This window comes from Hermetia illucens, chromosome 1 (genome assembly GCF_905115235.1).
Source record: "Hermetia illucens chromosome 1, iHerIll2.2.curated.20191125, whole genome shotgun sequence".
Classification (NCBI taxonomy): Eukaryota; Metazoa; Arthropoda; class Insecta; order Diptera; family Stratiomyidae; genus Hermetia; species Hermetia illucens.
Window position 1 is genome coordinate 140,948,410 of NC_051849.1, and position 16,992 is coordinate 140,965,401.

The 16,992-nt window shown below is 41.7% G+C and overlaps 1 protein-coding gene across 2 annotated transcripts in view; it reads right to left on the minus strand.

The window, feature by feature from the left end:
- Positions 1-15,654, minus strand: part of LOC119647176 (nucleoprotein TPR) — a 59,544-nt gene extending 43,890 nt beyond the window's left edge. The window contains exon 1 of one of the 2 annotated variants that reach the window (XM_038047984.1): positions 14,616-15,654. In XM_038047984.1, the coding sequence (XP_037903912.1) occupies positions 14,616-14,701 (86 nt within the window). In that variant the 5' untranslated portion in view covers positions 14,702-15,654. The remainder of the gene's footprint in view (positions 1-14,615) is intronic. The other variant, XM_038047983.1, reaches the window with a different exon arrangement.
- Positions 15,655-16,992: the final 1,338 nt, after the last annotated feature.

Below are 16,992 nucleotides of genomic sequence, written 5' to 3' on the forward strand. Positions count from 1 at the left end.
TTGGCAAAAAATAAAATCGATCGACACAACGCTCTACCAGATATTAATATCTTTCATAGTTGAAATGCACAATTTAGTCGATTTTCTCTTTACTTGTCGTGCTATCCCGTTAGAATCTAAAATGCTTTGTTGTGTCAGCACATCTCTGCAAATAGCTTCACGATAATCCCAAAACCCGACCAAATTACCTGTGTAAAGTTAGCTATATGCTCAAATTCACGTAACGTCAACTCTATTCAGCTCTTGTAAAAAGCCCCTTAAAGTAACATCTTTTAATTGAGGCTACTCATTACTAAAAAACTAACCTCTAGCACTAGGTCGGAGCAAGCCAGCCTGGGGTAACTGCATCCGCAATTTCATTGCATTGCTCATTGGACAATAATTCGCCTCTTAAATTTAATAAACGATGATTAACCATCATGTTTGCTAGCAACGTGGGCGATCTACCATATATGATATCGTTGAATCGTTTTTCTACTCACAACAAAGTCATTCATAACTTTCGCTACTATGGGATCAGCTGGCACCAACTTATCAACATTCTAGCACAAATCGGCGATGTTATTGTTTATTGTTAGTTTCGCCGGATAGAAAGACGCTCGTTCGATTGGCTTAACAAAAAGTCGCTATCTAATCTCAACTGAAGTTGAAGCGATTGTGATGGCAACGCAATGGACGGCCAATGAATTCCTTGACATCATTTCCGCATGATAACAACATGAACTCGTTTATTGCCACACTTCAACACGCCCCTCCCTTCCCGTCGACATGGAACTTCTGATTCTGACATTATTTACGACACTCATGGTCGGACGGGAATCATCTGATTTGTGCAATTGACGTAGTCATTGTCGACGTAATGAGGAGCGCATGTGCTTTAAAATTCCATAAATTGTGCATCAGTTTGTCGTGCAGTCAAACGTTGTCGTTGCTCAAGATGAAGCCTTGAGAAGGTTAAGCCTCGTATTTGCCTTGTTTTTCCCTCAATACTTTACTTGTATGAGTAATGTGGCCTCATTTTGTGCAATCCATTCAATAAGTTTCGTTTTGGTCCGATATGAATTTTGGGAAAGCTTCAGGACTATGTAAAGTCAGCCAATTAAGGAGATCTGACACAAATACAACTTTTGTCTTATTTGGATTCTTTTTTTGGTGATTTTCCTTCCAATTGTTGGCGCTACAAACTGAAGCTGGGCCTTGAAGTGTGTTAGAGTACTTCATTCGAAATCATAAGCGCCAAGTTATGCGAAAATCTCTGAGTTGTAGTCGTTAATGACATGCAGGTGTTATTCACCGGGGCGTCTCCAATCATACCACACTGTCACAAAAACAATCCTCAATTGAAACTTCAGTTTTACCAGGTAGTCCAATATAAATCAACAACAACTGGGAAACCGGAAGCTCAGCGCTTCAGATATAAAAGGCTTTGTTGATTTTGTATGTAAGAATATTTGGTTACACAATGGTTCGACTTATACAGGGTGCGGCAGCATAACTTCCTTTTTTAAAATGCGCGCCACTCAGTTAGTTGTTGTCACAGCGGAGCGCTAGTGGTCTCGTTCAAGAGGGGATACTGTAAAGTTTTGTCCCGATACGGTTTAGTCGCCATCATGCGTTGGAATAGTGAGGAGCGTGCCTTTGCCGTTGAGGTTTACTTTTCAAGCGGATGTTTGGTTATTGCAACACAACGTGCATTTCGGAATCGCTTTAATTTAGCCCCGTTGGCTCCCGTCCCAGACCGCAAATCAATTGTTACATTCAGACAAACTGAAAGTGCGACAAAAGGAAGAAAAGGCGTTCTGCGCGCAAACACGCATCTGCCCTTGGACTATCCGATCGTTCTGTGAGAAGAATTCTTCGTGATGATCTTCATTTTCATCCCTATAAGATGGCGATAGTGCAGGAACTTTCAGAACGTGACTTCAATTCTCGGATGAACGCGTGTGAGCTTCTTCTTGATGTCGTTCCCGAGGGTGCTATTGTTCTTTTTAGCGATGAAGCCCATTTTCATTTGTGTGGGTCGGTTAACAAACAAAACGTGCGCTACTGGGCTGACACCAACCCTCGGGAATTGCATCAAAAGCCTTTGCATTCACCCAAAGTCACAGTGTGGTGTGCAATTTCCTCAGCTGGAATTATTGGTCCCTGGTTTTTTGAGAAAAATGAGGTTACAGTGACAGTGAATTCGGACCGGTATGTAAACATGCTACAGAATTTTTTTTTCCCACGGCTAGAAAATTTGGATTTGGGGGACACTTGGTTCCAACAAGATGGTGCAACAGCACACACTTTAAGAGCATCGATGGCTGTTTTGAGGGAACACTTTCCAGAGCGCCTTATCTCAATTAGAGGCGATTTGGAATGGCCGGCACGCTCTCCCGATCTGTCCCTTTGTGATTTTTTTCTATGGGGTTTTTTGAAATCCCGTGTTTATGTGAACCGTCCAAGAACCCTACAAGACCAACATCCAAGAAGAAATTGCCAACATAACACCTGCTATGCTAACAAGAGTCATGACAAACGCCAGAAATCGGTTTACGCAATGGAGAATGGGGGACGTCACCTAACAGATTTGATCTTCAAAACAATGTAAATAAAAACTTTTAGACATGTACCTACATCATAAAAAATAAATAAATATTTTCCGATGCATACAATAGATTTTATTGAGTTTTGAAAAAAGGAAGTTATGCTGCCGCACCCGTATATGGATCGTATTGAATATACATTGTATATATCCAATATTTAATTTGGGGTGGTAATATCTCTTAGGGAGTAGTAATTTGACTGGAAGGGAACAATTTTGACTTACTATAACTTGGCATAATAATAATTGTAGGATTTCAAAGAAACTTTCCATGATGCTTCTTATAAAAGCTTATTGCAAATTTTACGGATCTAGGATGAATTTAAATTGACCGTAAATTGTCAAAATATAAAAAAATACTATTATTAACTTTATCTGAGCAGATATTGCAACGGTCAGTATTTTAAGATCTAGATACCAAGTACATGGACCACCATAATTTTTTCAGATTGTTCGGTTTCTGAGAACGGGTCTATTAAATAATTGTCCCATCCCAGACGTCCGCATCGTTCCCTTTGCAAATATTGTCAAAACTAATATCTGATTCGAAGAGCACTAATCTGGACATTTTGTTTGATATCCAACATGACTATATCCGTGAAAAAAATTCAATGCGATTAGGATTGGCTCTGGCCCCATACAAGGACTAGTCTCTCCTGAGCAAAGTAGAAAGTCCTACTAATCGTTTCTACCGACGGTGCACTGAACTGGATGTCGTACGATGCACTACATCCCCCTTGCTACCTTGTTTAAAATTTGGAAACGCGATCATCTTAACACTAACGTTAACTCGAGACTGTTCTGTCGTAACGTTCTTTGTGTGTTGCTATATGAGTGTAGCATATGGAAAGTGACCTCCACTGTTACCTGAAACTTCCAAGCCTTCGTCACCACTTGTTTGAGAGGTATCATCATGGTACGCAGACCTGATTCAATTCCGAACCAAAAACAGGCCAGTTACTCTGAACAATGTGATCCGAGTTTTTTCAATAATCCATGGTTTTTTAAACGTTTAATTTTTACCATTGTTTCCATATTTGTTTCATTCATCAGTTTCTTACTATTTGCCCAAAAGTACCGTTATGTTTGGTTTTACGATGAAACTTGCTACTAAATAGAAGCGTGATAGAGCATCGTTGTGTATCATTGGTAAAACAGGTGATTTTTTATTGTAAAAACGTTTGACATCATTGCAAATCGTTTGACATCATTAAAATCAATTATTAAATCAACAGATTTTAACAGTTTAACGGTAAACGGCTTAAAAACTTACGTTTTCTTCTAGTTGTAGTAAAGTCGTATAGTTTGAAGTTCCAGCAACAAAAAAGGAGACATTCGTGGTAAACGGCATAGTTACAGAGAAATTGCTCGATTAGAAGGGGTAAGTGCAAATGTAACTTCTACATATGCTAAAAATATCCGTAAAGGAAAAAGCCACCAATTCTACGGTCGAACTGTAAGATCAATCGCGCAAAGAAAAGACTGAAATGTGGTTCGAAAATTGTTGGAAAACCGCAAAGAAAATTTTCAAAAAATCCAAATAAAATTGGAGCCTATTCGAACATTGAAGCGTCAATGTGATGAAATCATGTCGTTCCACAGAAGGGCTAAAGAGACAGAGACGTTGAAATAGATTCGTTTGAATTTCGTAAAACATTCACTGCAGCTGACTGGGAGAAGGTAGGACTTGATTAAACAGTAATTTTATTTCTTCATTTCATTCATTGGTTCTTTAGCTCCCATTTAGTGATAAAGCCACTTTGAAGGCATTGACAGAGCAGTTTGTTTTCGTGTGACGAAGATCAGGAGAAAAGTATTAATGTTCTTGTGTTCAAGTAAATGTTATACATCCTAGTAGAGAACAAAATTTCTGGTCCTTTGCAGCAAACAACTAGCAACAATATTTAGAAATCTTAAACAATGGTTTTTTTGCCATTTAACCAACGAATTGAAGCAAATGGAGATTCTACAATCTTCATGCAGGACAATGCACCCCCTACATTCCGCTTTACTTTGGCCACCCAGGTCCCCTGATATCAACCCAACTGAAAATGGGTGGATGTGTTTTAAAGCAAAAGGTTTATGAGAGGCTAAACCCTACGAAGAAACCTTTAACAAAATATTTCCGAAGTACGTCTGGGCAATCCACTTATGTATCTCTTAATATATTTAATCTTCTATTCATAGTATAATAATAATAATAATCGTTGGCGCAACAAACCATATTGGATCAGGGACTTGAAGTGTAATTAAAAATAAAACTAGGTAGCTTGCTCCTACTACAATATATTTTAATAGTTAGTAAATACGTATTTCGAAAGCTACTTACTCTCTTCCTCAGTACTTAAGCTACTAAATCATTGGGAGGTTTTCCTGATCTTTAAATAAAACAAATTAAAGGTCTGTAGGGACAGATTATAAAAAGTTGCTTAAAAGCTAAAGATGGGTACAAATTCTAAAAGGTAAAGAGAAAAACGTAAAAAGGTCCACATCCAGGTAGGGATAATATTAACTTTAACTTTTGGGTTGATGGCCATCAATTATCAATAGTTAGTGGGTGGTGCGGTCCCTGTGTTTGTCAGCGAGTTTTTTGATTAGCCTTGATGCATAATTCCCTCCATCTGTGTTCATCAATTTTGCCGCATCCTTTCGCAATATTTCCAAGCTCTCCCATGCGTCCAAGGTGTGTGGCTTATTCACTTGTCGTACCAGCTCGAGATTTGCCCTCGTCACAGAATGCCCCTCCTCTATGACGTGCATCGCAACCGAAGAACGCACCGTGTTGGCTCCTCGTCTTTCTCCCTTCTCTACTTCCTTTAGGTGTTCTTGGAACCTAGTCGTGATGAGGCGTTTTCTCTGGCCAATGTCGACCATCTCGCAGTCATTGCAGCTGATCTTGTAAATCCCACTTTTTTCCTCTTCCGTTAATGGGTCCCTTTCGCTCCCTAGGTGTCTTTTAAGGGTTGCGTCTCTGCTTGATCCGACCACTGTTATATCGTATTTCCCTAGGAGGGATTTTATTCTATAAAAGTCTTTGGATAATGGTATGCTCACCCATTTTGTATCAGCTAGAGTGCTTTCTTGCTCGAACAATGTTGAATGTTGGTTCTTCCATATCTGGTCTTGCTTTCTCTTGATCAGCTTTTCGATTATTTCGACCGTGTAACCATTCTTGATAGCTGTATCAAGTATGAACATTCTTTCTTTATGGAAGCCATCTTTGTTTAGGGGGTATGTGCAGAGACGGTGCACCATTGAATTGTAGGCAGCCATTTTTTGTGTTGCGGTATGAGCCGAAGTTGCTGGTATCGTTCTTTGGGTTGCCGTTGGCTTCCTGTATATCTCGAATTCGAGTTTTCCGCTATTGTTAGTTACTCGTAGGTCCAAAAATGGTAACGATCCATGTTCTTCTTTTTCTATTGTGAATTGGATCTTCGGGTGTATCCTATTAATTTCTGTTAACGTGTTGTCTACCCTGTCCTTTTCAACTATGGCAAATATATCATCGACATACCTGAACCAAATCCTCGGCATTATCCCCTTTTCTTCGATGATTGTTTCCACGTATGCCATAAACATTTCCGTCACCAGTGGTGACATTGGGTTGCCCATGGAGACTCCCGCTGTGGTTTTATAAAATTTTTCACGAAATGTGAAATAATTTTCACCCATGCATAGTGATGCGAATTTAGTGTATTGTCTCACTTTGGCCCTCCAATCAATTGTGGTGTTCAATTTATTCAGCCAAACTTCTAGTTGGTGAATAGCTGGTTTGATCAGAGTGTTTGGGAACAAGGATTTAACATCGAATGATACCATCATTTCGTTTGTGTTTATGTGCCCTGCTTCTTGTAGCTTGCTAGTGAGTTCACCCGTGTTCCTTATTGCGTATTTGCTCAATGTGTTTCCCAGGGCTGAAAATTCGTGGACTAACCATTTCGCAATTTTGAAGGTTGGTGAGTTCGAGTCGGCGATTATCTCACGCATTTCGTGTCCTTCCTTATGTATCTTTGGCTGGCATCTGATGCGTGGTAACGATGGATTAGGCATTCTTAATTTAGTGATATCTTTGAATATTGTGCTGGCTTCTTTGAGGGCTTGATCTACGCGTTTGATGGACTCGGGCATCGGGTCCTTACGCAATTCAAAAAAGTTTCCATTTCTGAGTTTCAATGATATTGCGTCGTCGTAGTCGGTTTTCGCCATTATAACGATATTGTTACCTTTGCCCGCATTCAGGTAATATACTGGCTTATCTCTTAGTTGGCGGACCATTTTAAGATCGTCCTGATGCTCGTTTAGTTTTTTCTTTTCTGTCTTTAAACTAATTTTTGATATCCCACTTCGAATCTCTTCTTTTTTTATTCCTGCTTCGATGTTTACGATGGTTTCGTCTAATCTAGTTGTGGCTGATAACGCGTACCCTAGTCCATTGTTCAAAACTGTCAATTCTCTGGGGGTAAATTCTATCGATGATTTGTTAACCACATAGTTTGCTAGTATAGGCAAGGGATTTTCCTTCTGTGTTCTGTTTTGTGTCAGCCGAGTCCATTTAATTTTATGCGCTTTTCGCTTCTTAGCTACCACATTCGAATGCTCTCTGGATTTTTACCAACATTTTATCCAGCGGGGCTCCAATTGATGTTGCTTCTTTGGCCAATCGGAACGATAACTATTTTAACTTGAAGTGTGTTAGAGCACTTCATTCAAGACCGTAACTGTACACTACAATACACTGTAGGAGGCAATGTGGTCAGCATTGCGCTCGTCCGAGATTATTACCCTGAGTCGACTGGTATCCGACGTGAAATTACGATACAAACCCCACTGCCACCAGCGAGATTTGAACCGCGGCTCTAACCACTGAGCTATTCGGACACTATTCATAGTATGCCGGGCAGCATTGAACGCATAATTTCAAACATTAATAACTAGAGTAAAGTAAAAAGTATATTTCCTAAGAGAAATTCGTTCTCAATGGTTAGACAAATCTTGTATTGTCCGTGCGCTATTGTTCAGCATTTATTTTCCTCTGAATCTTCTAAATTTTCAGTGCCGTGGGTCAAGGGATTGCAACATACTCATTCGGGCTTCAATCACATGGACGAAAGCAAGATTTACTAACTAGCATTAGCAAAGCCATAGCAGATGAAAATTGCGTTTTTCATGTATACTAAAGCTACAAGGAATGAACTGCAGCAGGCGAAAGATAGTAATTGAGAAATCGAAGATGGACATAACCAACACCAACTGTGAATAAGTGCGTTTAATATAGGGATTATTTTGTGGTCACGGTAATAGACTTAGATCAGTCGAAGTGGATTGATTAATCTTGGTCAATAATATATTATTAATCGTTATTCGCGATTAACGCTTTCCCAAAGCTCCCTCAACTATACCCTAACTCTTTTTTCTTGAGTCTCATGATTATGACATTTCCGCCCAAAATGTACTGATCTTTGCTCATGGGTGCAATATATTTTTCTTGGTCCCAGGAGTACTTTACCTAATTCCCTCTCAATAAAGGACCCGTCCGTATGTTAGAGTATCATCTGTTGCCTTTGTAGGTTATAGCCATACTTTCCAAACTACACTGTTGCTCATTGACCCTTGAGCCTTAAATCTCCTGTTGAAGTGACCCAAGTCTGCATTTGCTTTTGGGTAGAGTTGAAAGGTGAGGAAAGACTAGGCACTAGAAACCACAAACTACAAGTGATGGCAATTGAAATCGAAGCAAGTCAACGCAAACACAGGCTAGGTGCATTCTGAACCCACATTACAAAAGGCTTCCACAGAAAAATGTGTGTACTTTCGGAGACTTGTTTCATGGGGTCCAAATGGACCCCACAGCACACTTTTTTTGCTCTAATAAGTCAAAAACTGTAAGAAATATATGCATATATGATAAACGATTTATGGTAAAAGTTAACAAAATACAGATAACATCTGTATTTGAAAACGTGTTGTTGTAAGATATATAAATTTTTGCATCACACACTATTTGCTTTTTTCCAATTGGGGTCATTTTGGACCCCTGGAACCATAAAAATCGAGGCCGGTTAAGGATTAAGACTGATTATAAAAAAATCATCACTAAACAATCCTCTCCAGAAAGTAGAATAAGGTACGTTATAACTCTCTAGCTATGTACCTTCTAGGACGCACTAACGCTCTATATTAAAACCAGCATACTACTAGTGTGTCTTAAAAAAAGTAGAATTAAAGTGATGTTAGCAAACTTCAAAACCTCAAAATCGCAGAAACTGATGAGATTTTATATGAGAAAAATAAATTAGGCCTCACTCCTCATTTTCTACCAATTCTCCGTCATATTACGCACTCAAATTTTACCCTTACCGCAGCGTTCAGACAACCCCTAATTGAAATTCCTAAACAGCTGTTTGACGCCACCTAATGAGTCCATATGGTGATATCATTGCTTGCGGCATAACGGCGTGACTAGGGAGGCGAAAATGGCGACACAGCAACATTACTTTTTTCACTCCCCGCAAAATGCTATTTTCGTATACGACTTTTAACCATCTGTAGGCGTATCGATTCCATTCTTAGTTTACATTTCACACTGCCCGGCTGCTCTGTTGCCTTCCACTTTCCTCTCCCGCTCTATTTGGCTTTATTTATATTCGATGGAGAGAAAATGCAGTTCATTCTGAACAATTGATGTAGAGCGATAACAGCTGGATATCAAGTGACCCTATGACACGGGAGCTGCAAATGTTCACGTTATTTGGGCGATTTAAATCCTTTTCCATATCTCTTCCAAGATTATGAAACTCAGAGCCTTCTGGCCCTTCCCAGCGTGCCAAAACTTATGAGGGTTCCGCAGTCTGAATGAAGCAGGCCAACTCCAATACCATATAGAGTGGCAATTGCAATCTGTTTTCAAATTGCATCGGGGCCTATGAAAACGAGTATCGACTTGAGGGGCTTCATGCACACACTTGAGCTTGGCACCACTTTGGGCGTCACAAATTCAACAGTTCACCATCATCCACATACGCTTACTTGCCGGCAATTTGCCTTCACAATATACACGGTCGACGTTTGTGGCACTTTGCTGTTGATGTAGCTTCAGGTCGTAAACAAACTCGAAAACATTAGATACTAGGGCTTTACATTCTACTCAGAGTGGAGCTTGTTGTGTAATTAATCAGCTGGGCCTGAGTGCGATTGTGTTCTGTATTCTGTTGCTTTTTTTGCAAATCGCTTGCGAATACACCGTACTTGCGATTTGCGTTCCATTAATGCATAAAGCTCACACAGCGGGAAATAGAAAATGGTTTGGGAAAGGTCTGAGATACGTTTGGCAAATGACGCCTCAAATAGATTGATGATTAGTGGGGTTGAGAATTTACGCAGTTTCCTTTCTGTGCGCAATTAGACATTGTAAAGCTGGTTTTGCCGTCCCCATGAAGTAAAGAATGAAGAGTTTATTGGGGGATCTAAAGCGAGGATAATATCCTTTAGAAGAAAGTCGAAAAGGAAATCAATAAATTATGTAGTAGCAACCTATTTGTTCTCTTTGATTAAATAATTGTAATGAAAAGTATTGCTAATGGATATCGAAAAAATGTAGACCACAAATGACAGATTTCAACGACTTCGACATCAGAACTACTTCCCTTGATGGTATTACCTCTTTGACTTGTTAAGGCGATTCGATGAAAGATTGTAAGAAACTAAATGACCACAGGAGTGGGGAGATGCACTACTCCTTTGATTTGAGCCCGGCTAAGGAGTACACTAGTGACCGGACAAATTCAATATGGAATCAGAGCGAAGTTAAAGTCACGTGTGGTTCTTGATTTCAGAGTATTTTATTGAATGAAGATAAAAGAATAAAATTTATTGAGAGAGTCAACAAATTTCTCTATTGATCTGGAAGAGTGCTGTTTTATTTCACTGGGTCTGTGAATTGCACGAATCACGCTACGAACCATCATAACGTGTACAATGTATGTTCGATTTGCCACAAACAATCCCAATATCAAAGTTACTATTACAGAAAAAAAACTTTGTTGTTGGTTCTAAAACAAAATAATTTAATCAAACAAGGAATCTCAAAAAAAGGGACAACCAAAGTCCAACTAGGTATTCCAAGTAAGTCACCTTAAGTACGTCTACCTACCGATTTATGATCTGTGAGATTTCTTTATGTCATGAGAAAAATACCCAATAACGAAGGCCGTCGAATTGTTTGTATATCTAGAAAGCATCATTTCTGCCCAGCTACAGTAGTACTAATTCCTGGGGGACGCTGAAATACATTGTCAGGAACTGATGACAATGTATTTCAGCGCATAGGTGCAGTCCGCGCACTATCCCTTACATATAGATTTATGACTATAAATTAAAAATCCAGAAACTATCGATCCTGGTTTTCTCGAATCCGCATCCACGTAATGACGGGCCGAATCAATTGGGGACTCCTGTTGGTTAAAAAACAAATTCTGGGAAAAGGCGACTGACGCTGCTTCACCTCTGCTTGGGCGTCAGATGTGGGGCAATTTCTGAAGAATTGCGTCTGTTCTGGACGAAACCATTAAAGGCAGCCTACACAAGGCAACCTGGTTGCTAATTAAGTAAAATTCATTTTCAAATCACCTCGAACCTTAATTCTTAGCTAGTGGAAATCACGTGGTAAGCAATTGTTGTTGATAATTGTTTACCGCTGCAAGCCACGATACAGACAGTAAAACATGATTCTCAACCTGAGGCTCTGCCCAAATATATATATATATATATATATATATATATATAATTCTTCCAACAGTTGCTGCAACTTGAGCGAGCAACCGCAACTTGCCCAAACCCTTTTAACCTCAATGTAACTTGCCAGTTGGTTGGCAACCAAGTTGCTTGTTTGTCTGATGTTAGTCATTCATTCATTTCATTTTCTAATTGTTTGCATGTTGAAAGAGTTCCTGACAAGTTCCTCCACTCTCAGAAACTGGTTGCCACGAACAATGATTTCATTTATGTGGAAGACTTCCCTCGACGAAGATCATCTTTAACTGACTATGGTCCATTTTCGAGACGGACGAACCAATGATAACACTATGCGTGATTTAAGACATATTTCCATGAGCCCTTTTGAAAAATTTGAAGGTTCTCGCAATTTATCCAACTTTAATATTGTACTTTCTAGAGCTGGCCTAATTTTTGACATTTGATGTAAGAGGAGAAAAGCGGAGACAGGAAAGTGATTTCTTTTAAGGACCCGTTATCAAAAACTGCTCAACCGAAACATCCAAAACGATTATCAAGTTGCTAACACCGTTATTGTTTGAGAAATTGACTGGGAGTTTATCCTAAGGTCTCCATCATCATTGCAATAATATGAGCTATATTATAGAACATGATATTACCGAGTTTGGTGCGAATCCCATTATTATTAACAAAGTCATAATAGGTCCCTTTTCTGCAAATTTACTGCACAATGAATGAATAGCCTGACATACTAAATATATAAATTAACAAACTAAGTGCAAATGGGGGAAATGTGCACTCAAATATTCTTGCATAGGAAATACATAAAATCGTTCATATTCAAAGCGCCGAGCTCCTGGTTCCCGACTTGTTTTGTATTAAGACAATCTTTTCACGTCAATTTCTTTCACAATCGACGCTATCCACGTTAGAAATGTTTTCTATCTCTTGTTCCCCTTTGTGGAGTACAGGGCATCCACATAGCCCTGTCGGTGTCATTGTTACTTTTCCCTCATAGTCAATGAAACTGCTCGAAATTTATTATCGTCAGGTTTAATGCTGTGCAAGTGTTGAGCTTTCAATTGCGGGATAACCAATAAACGAGCACAAGCATCCATTACGACTGAGATTCGAACCCGGGGCAACGAGATGGAGGCTAACACTCTAGCATCGCATCCTCCCAGGAAGATGTGGCGAAATTGGCATCTCAATGGATAACAAAGGCAAATATCAGTGAAAAGAGTCATTTTTCTTTACAACTCCAAACCTCAAGAGGCCAATTTCACGCGATCTTTTACCTTTTTGGACTGTTCAATGAAGCGCTTATAGGTCGGCGTTTCGTCGATGTCCACTTGGTAGGAGAGACATTTGTATGCCAATGGATCAAGAAACGACGGAACGGTTTTTTACTAAGGCATCAAAAAGTTTCCAGATCGTTAGGAAAAAGTTTTACCACCAAAACAGATAAATTTCTATATTTTTTTAAAATAAAGGAGAAGCGTTTCTACTACACCTTCGTGGATACATAACTGATGAATTGAATGTTCAACCGCAGCTAAGGGAGCGGTGGGGATGTTACGGAAGTGGAACGCTGACGGAAACTCATGCGGTTTCTAGAACTTTACTCCGCTATATTCATGATTAACTCCTCTTGAATGCTCCCCCTTTGTGTGAACTCTAGGACGTCTGAAGAATACATTAATGAAACAGAAATGCTCCTTGAAACCAGTGGAAGCGGTCAGTCAGCAGCTTTCCAATTTAATCCCTCGCCACACTATCAAAATTGACTTCATTTTGCCCTCAAAAGCAAATTTATTGTTATCAATGCGCAATGATTCTTTTTGTTCTCAGATGGACTATTCAAGATTCCTGTACTTTGCCTTTGATGATGCTGAGGGTCCTGAAATCTGAGATTCACTGCTGCATACCAGTGTTAGCAATTATCATATCATGGTCCTTTCCCTCCAGATAGCTTAAAAAAACTACGGCAAGTTCCCAAGCCACTCACAACATTGGAGTGTGAGAGGTCGAAAATTAGTCACCCAAAATGATTAACTATAAACACCAGCTGAGGTCCAACCTGCAGTTGAGCAACTTTCATTCCATTGCATTACCTTCAAATTCACAGAAACCAAAACCTCCCACCCATTCATTGCTGAGCGTCAAAAGAAAATAACAATTACCAGCTGATGAGCCGCCAGTAGATTGTATGAATGGCCGAGATATCAGCCCGAAAGCCGATCATTGTCGCATCCACCGTGGCTCACGTGGTTCACATCAATTCGGCCGCCGTGCGTCAGCTGACTCAATTCCGGCCATCTGATCGCAACGAGTGGAATTTCCCACACATGCTGGCGAGGCCTCTTTCAAAAGTTCCAATTGGAGTTCCGGACTATCAACAGCACAACACGTCATATCATTCCCTTCCAGTAGGCAAAAAATACAAACAAACATTCCGATCCGACGCGACAGGCTATCTACAAAATATTTCCAGTGAATTTTCTATGACCAATTTTTGGCGTGATTCACAGCACGCCTTCTGCAAATAGGGAAATGCCTGCCCCAGGGCAACAGCGCCGTACAAATTGAGAAACTGCGAAATGCCAATTGCAACCAACAGCTGACGGCTAGACTTCTTCATGTGAAAATCAGCCGGCAGGGATTAAAAATTTCCCGGGAACATGTGTGCCCAACTACTTTTTGCCTGGGAAATTTACGGCGCGTCGCATTGGCAATGCCGGAACTCATGCATAATACGCACACACTCACCCAGTGCCTATCGTACGGCGTCCGGCATCGTCGCAGCTGACAATGTGGCGACCGGAGCGTGGAGTACGTGCACATGTGTTCGAAGTTTATGGTCGATCGCCTGACAACAGAATTCCAGGAATTATTGCCCCATCCACGCCGAAAGCACAACCCAAACCCCCATCTACGTAGCACAACTGCCCGTTCTCCCCCAGTCCGGGTGCACAACTGTCGAACTATCCTCATTTTCTGCCGCCCAGCTGCTGTCGCCTTGTTTACATAGCGCATACGCCGACACAACGCCCTCGGATGCGTTTCGGGGCGCCACCGGCCTCCCCTCGACAACGCCTGAAAATCGATATCGAATGCCAGCCCGTGGACCCGCGGGTGGCACGGGTCGCATCCGCACCGCTACCAAGTGCACGGGCACTCAGCATCGCGCGCCAACTGCCTCATCTCCGCAGCAGCGGTCACTCCAGTCCCTGGTAGGCCCTCATCCCGCACCAGACCGTTCACCGCGCATGCACCACTCCTTCCCACTAGTACTCACCGTATACTATCGTCCGCCTCGTCGCTATTGTAGTCTCCCGTGTCCACGATGATTTCCTCCTCCGTTTTGCAGAATACCGCGGACATTTCAATTCCTTAACGCGCACCCGATTGTCACCGCACACAGATCGCACTCTGCTGCCACACAAAGTCACCAACTGTCACGCACGCGGACCTCCGTCCGCACTCCTAAACAATGCACAAAGTCAGAAGGGCCGTGGCTAACAAACCGCTCACGAGTCGCACGCGCAAAGGTTCTGCACTCTTGCCGGAATCAGGTGCGCCAGGCACAGCTTTCCACTCACGCCAGGCACAACACTTCAAAACACTCGACTTGCCGATTTCGGCTCTGGCCAGCAGATCTACTTAAAATTTCACTATTTTCGCCGCACACACGGTCGCATGCAATCCGATCGGCTCGCCTCTGCTCCCAGCTGAATCCTCAACGTAAACTGCTGTTTTCCTTGGTCCTGCGACACCCGCAACTGTTTTCGCGCTCCTTCGCTTCGAGTTTGTTTTCACAGATTTTTTCAAAACGCGCGCTCGGCTACCGCCTTTTCCACAGATGCGGCGGCCGCTCTTCCCTGCCTGGCTCAGTGGCGACGGACACAACTGCCTGGAGAAATGCACACAAACGCACACATCCACACAATTCCCTTTTCAGCCGTGACAGCGGCGACGGCACTTCACACACTTCCAAATGCGGCCGCAACCAGATCGACGTCAATGAACGAACTACGGCGGCTACTACGGCCGCGGGCACAGCGCTACGGGAGCGTGAAAAGCGACACACACCAGCAAAGCGCAAACCTCCTCCGATTTTCCGCTTTTTCCCAACGATTTCGACCACTTCCGTTCGCGATTCTTCCACTAATCTCACCGGGGGCACTCTACCTGCTGATTGCTTCACGAAAATCGACTTTTCTCTGGGAATTCACCTTGGAAAATTCGCAAAAATACGGAACGCACTCTCAAATCAATCACACGGCGACGCTGTACAACGCGAGATGACTTCAGCACTCTTCCGTCGGCTCAAGCAAGCGACGACTAGCCCGCTGAATGGCTGAATGACGACGGCCAGTGGCTGGTGGCGGGAAACAGCTGAGAAGCGATGACGCTACGACCGTGTACTGCTACGCGCCGCAATGAGTAAGGGCGGCAACGTGCTCATTTCCCGGCAAATGCGGAAAACTATGCGACAATGCCTGCAATCTGTATTGTACGATTTCCACTCCGGATTTTCAGCGTAACCGCTTACTTTACGCCTCAAGTCGTGAAGAAAATGGAATTTTCACCGACGCACTACTTCCGTCTCGTGTAGTAAGTCGATGTCGTGCGGGAGATTCCATCAAGGGACGCGATAACCAGCTGGCTGGATGTGGCCACGCCTCCGGTCGATGAAACTCGCTCGTGCGCTTGTGTGGGTAGGAGATTTCACCCAAAGTCCGGCAAGTGCTGAATCGTTGCTTTTGCCTGCTCCCCGCCGAGTGTTTCGTACTCGTTGTGTTCCATGAATATCGGATGTTTCTAAACTGTAAAATATATGATACGCCAACCTGCAGAAATGAGTTGATGGCGTAGTGCGAAAGCTACAGTATTGGAGAGAAATAACTGACACAGCATGTAAAGTTTTAAGAAATTAACGGATGGAAAGCGAGAGCGTCTCCAAACTACGGGACGAGCTGTATTTCAGACCAATTCCACGTAAAATATATTAAGTATTTTTTCTCGGTCTCTTTAGCTTAATTTCTACATTAAAAATGTAAAAACAATAACTGACGCCGTGCTTCAAGATATCTAATAGGCAGAAAGTACAGATTTGTAAATGATTGAGAAATTTAATCCGCACACATCAAGACCCCAAACCACACATCACAGTACATCTGAAGCTCCATTCATACCTTCCTACAGCTATCATGTCCAGCACAACGCAAGTATTCGTAATATCCAGTAGGTAGTGTGTCCAGCACTGAACGTGGCAGACACAAGAGAATTCTTCCATACATTTGCTATGAGAATATTCATATAATACTATCCAGCATGGGGTGTGTCAGACACAGCATCGGCTTGAATTCATATGGTCAAAGAAAATTATTGCGCATTTTTGTAAGTACTTTTTCATCAAATAGTGAAAAATGAATGCATGTAAAATTAGTATGGCTATTGTGATGTTACCAGTCCAATGATACTTCCCAAGGGTCGTATTTGTGCCCCCTCCGATCCTAGCCTCTTTATCTTGCCTTCTCTCTATACGAGTTTATGGAAAGTCGGAGCAGCTAAAGTGCCGAACTCCAGGCCAACCAATTTTAGGAGCAGCAATTGCCTAAACTCCACAAGATTTAAACACGTCCTGTTCAGCTTCAATAATTATGACGAAC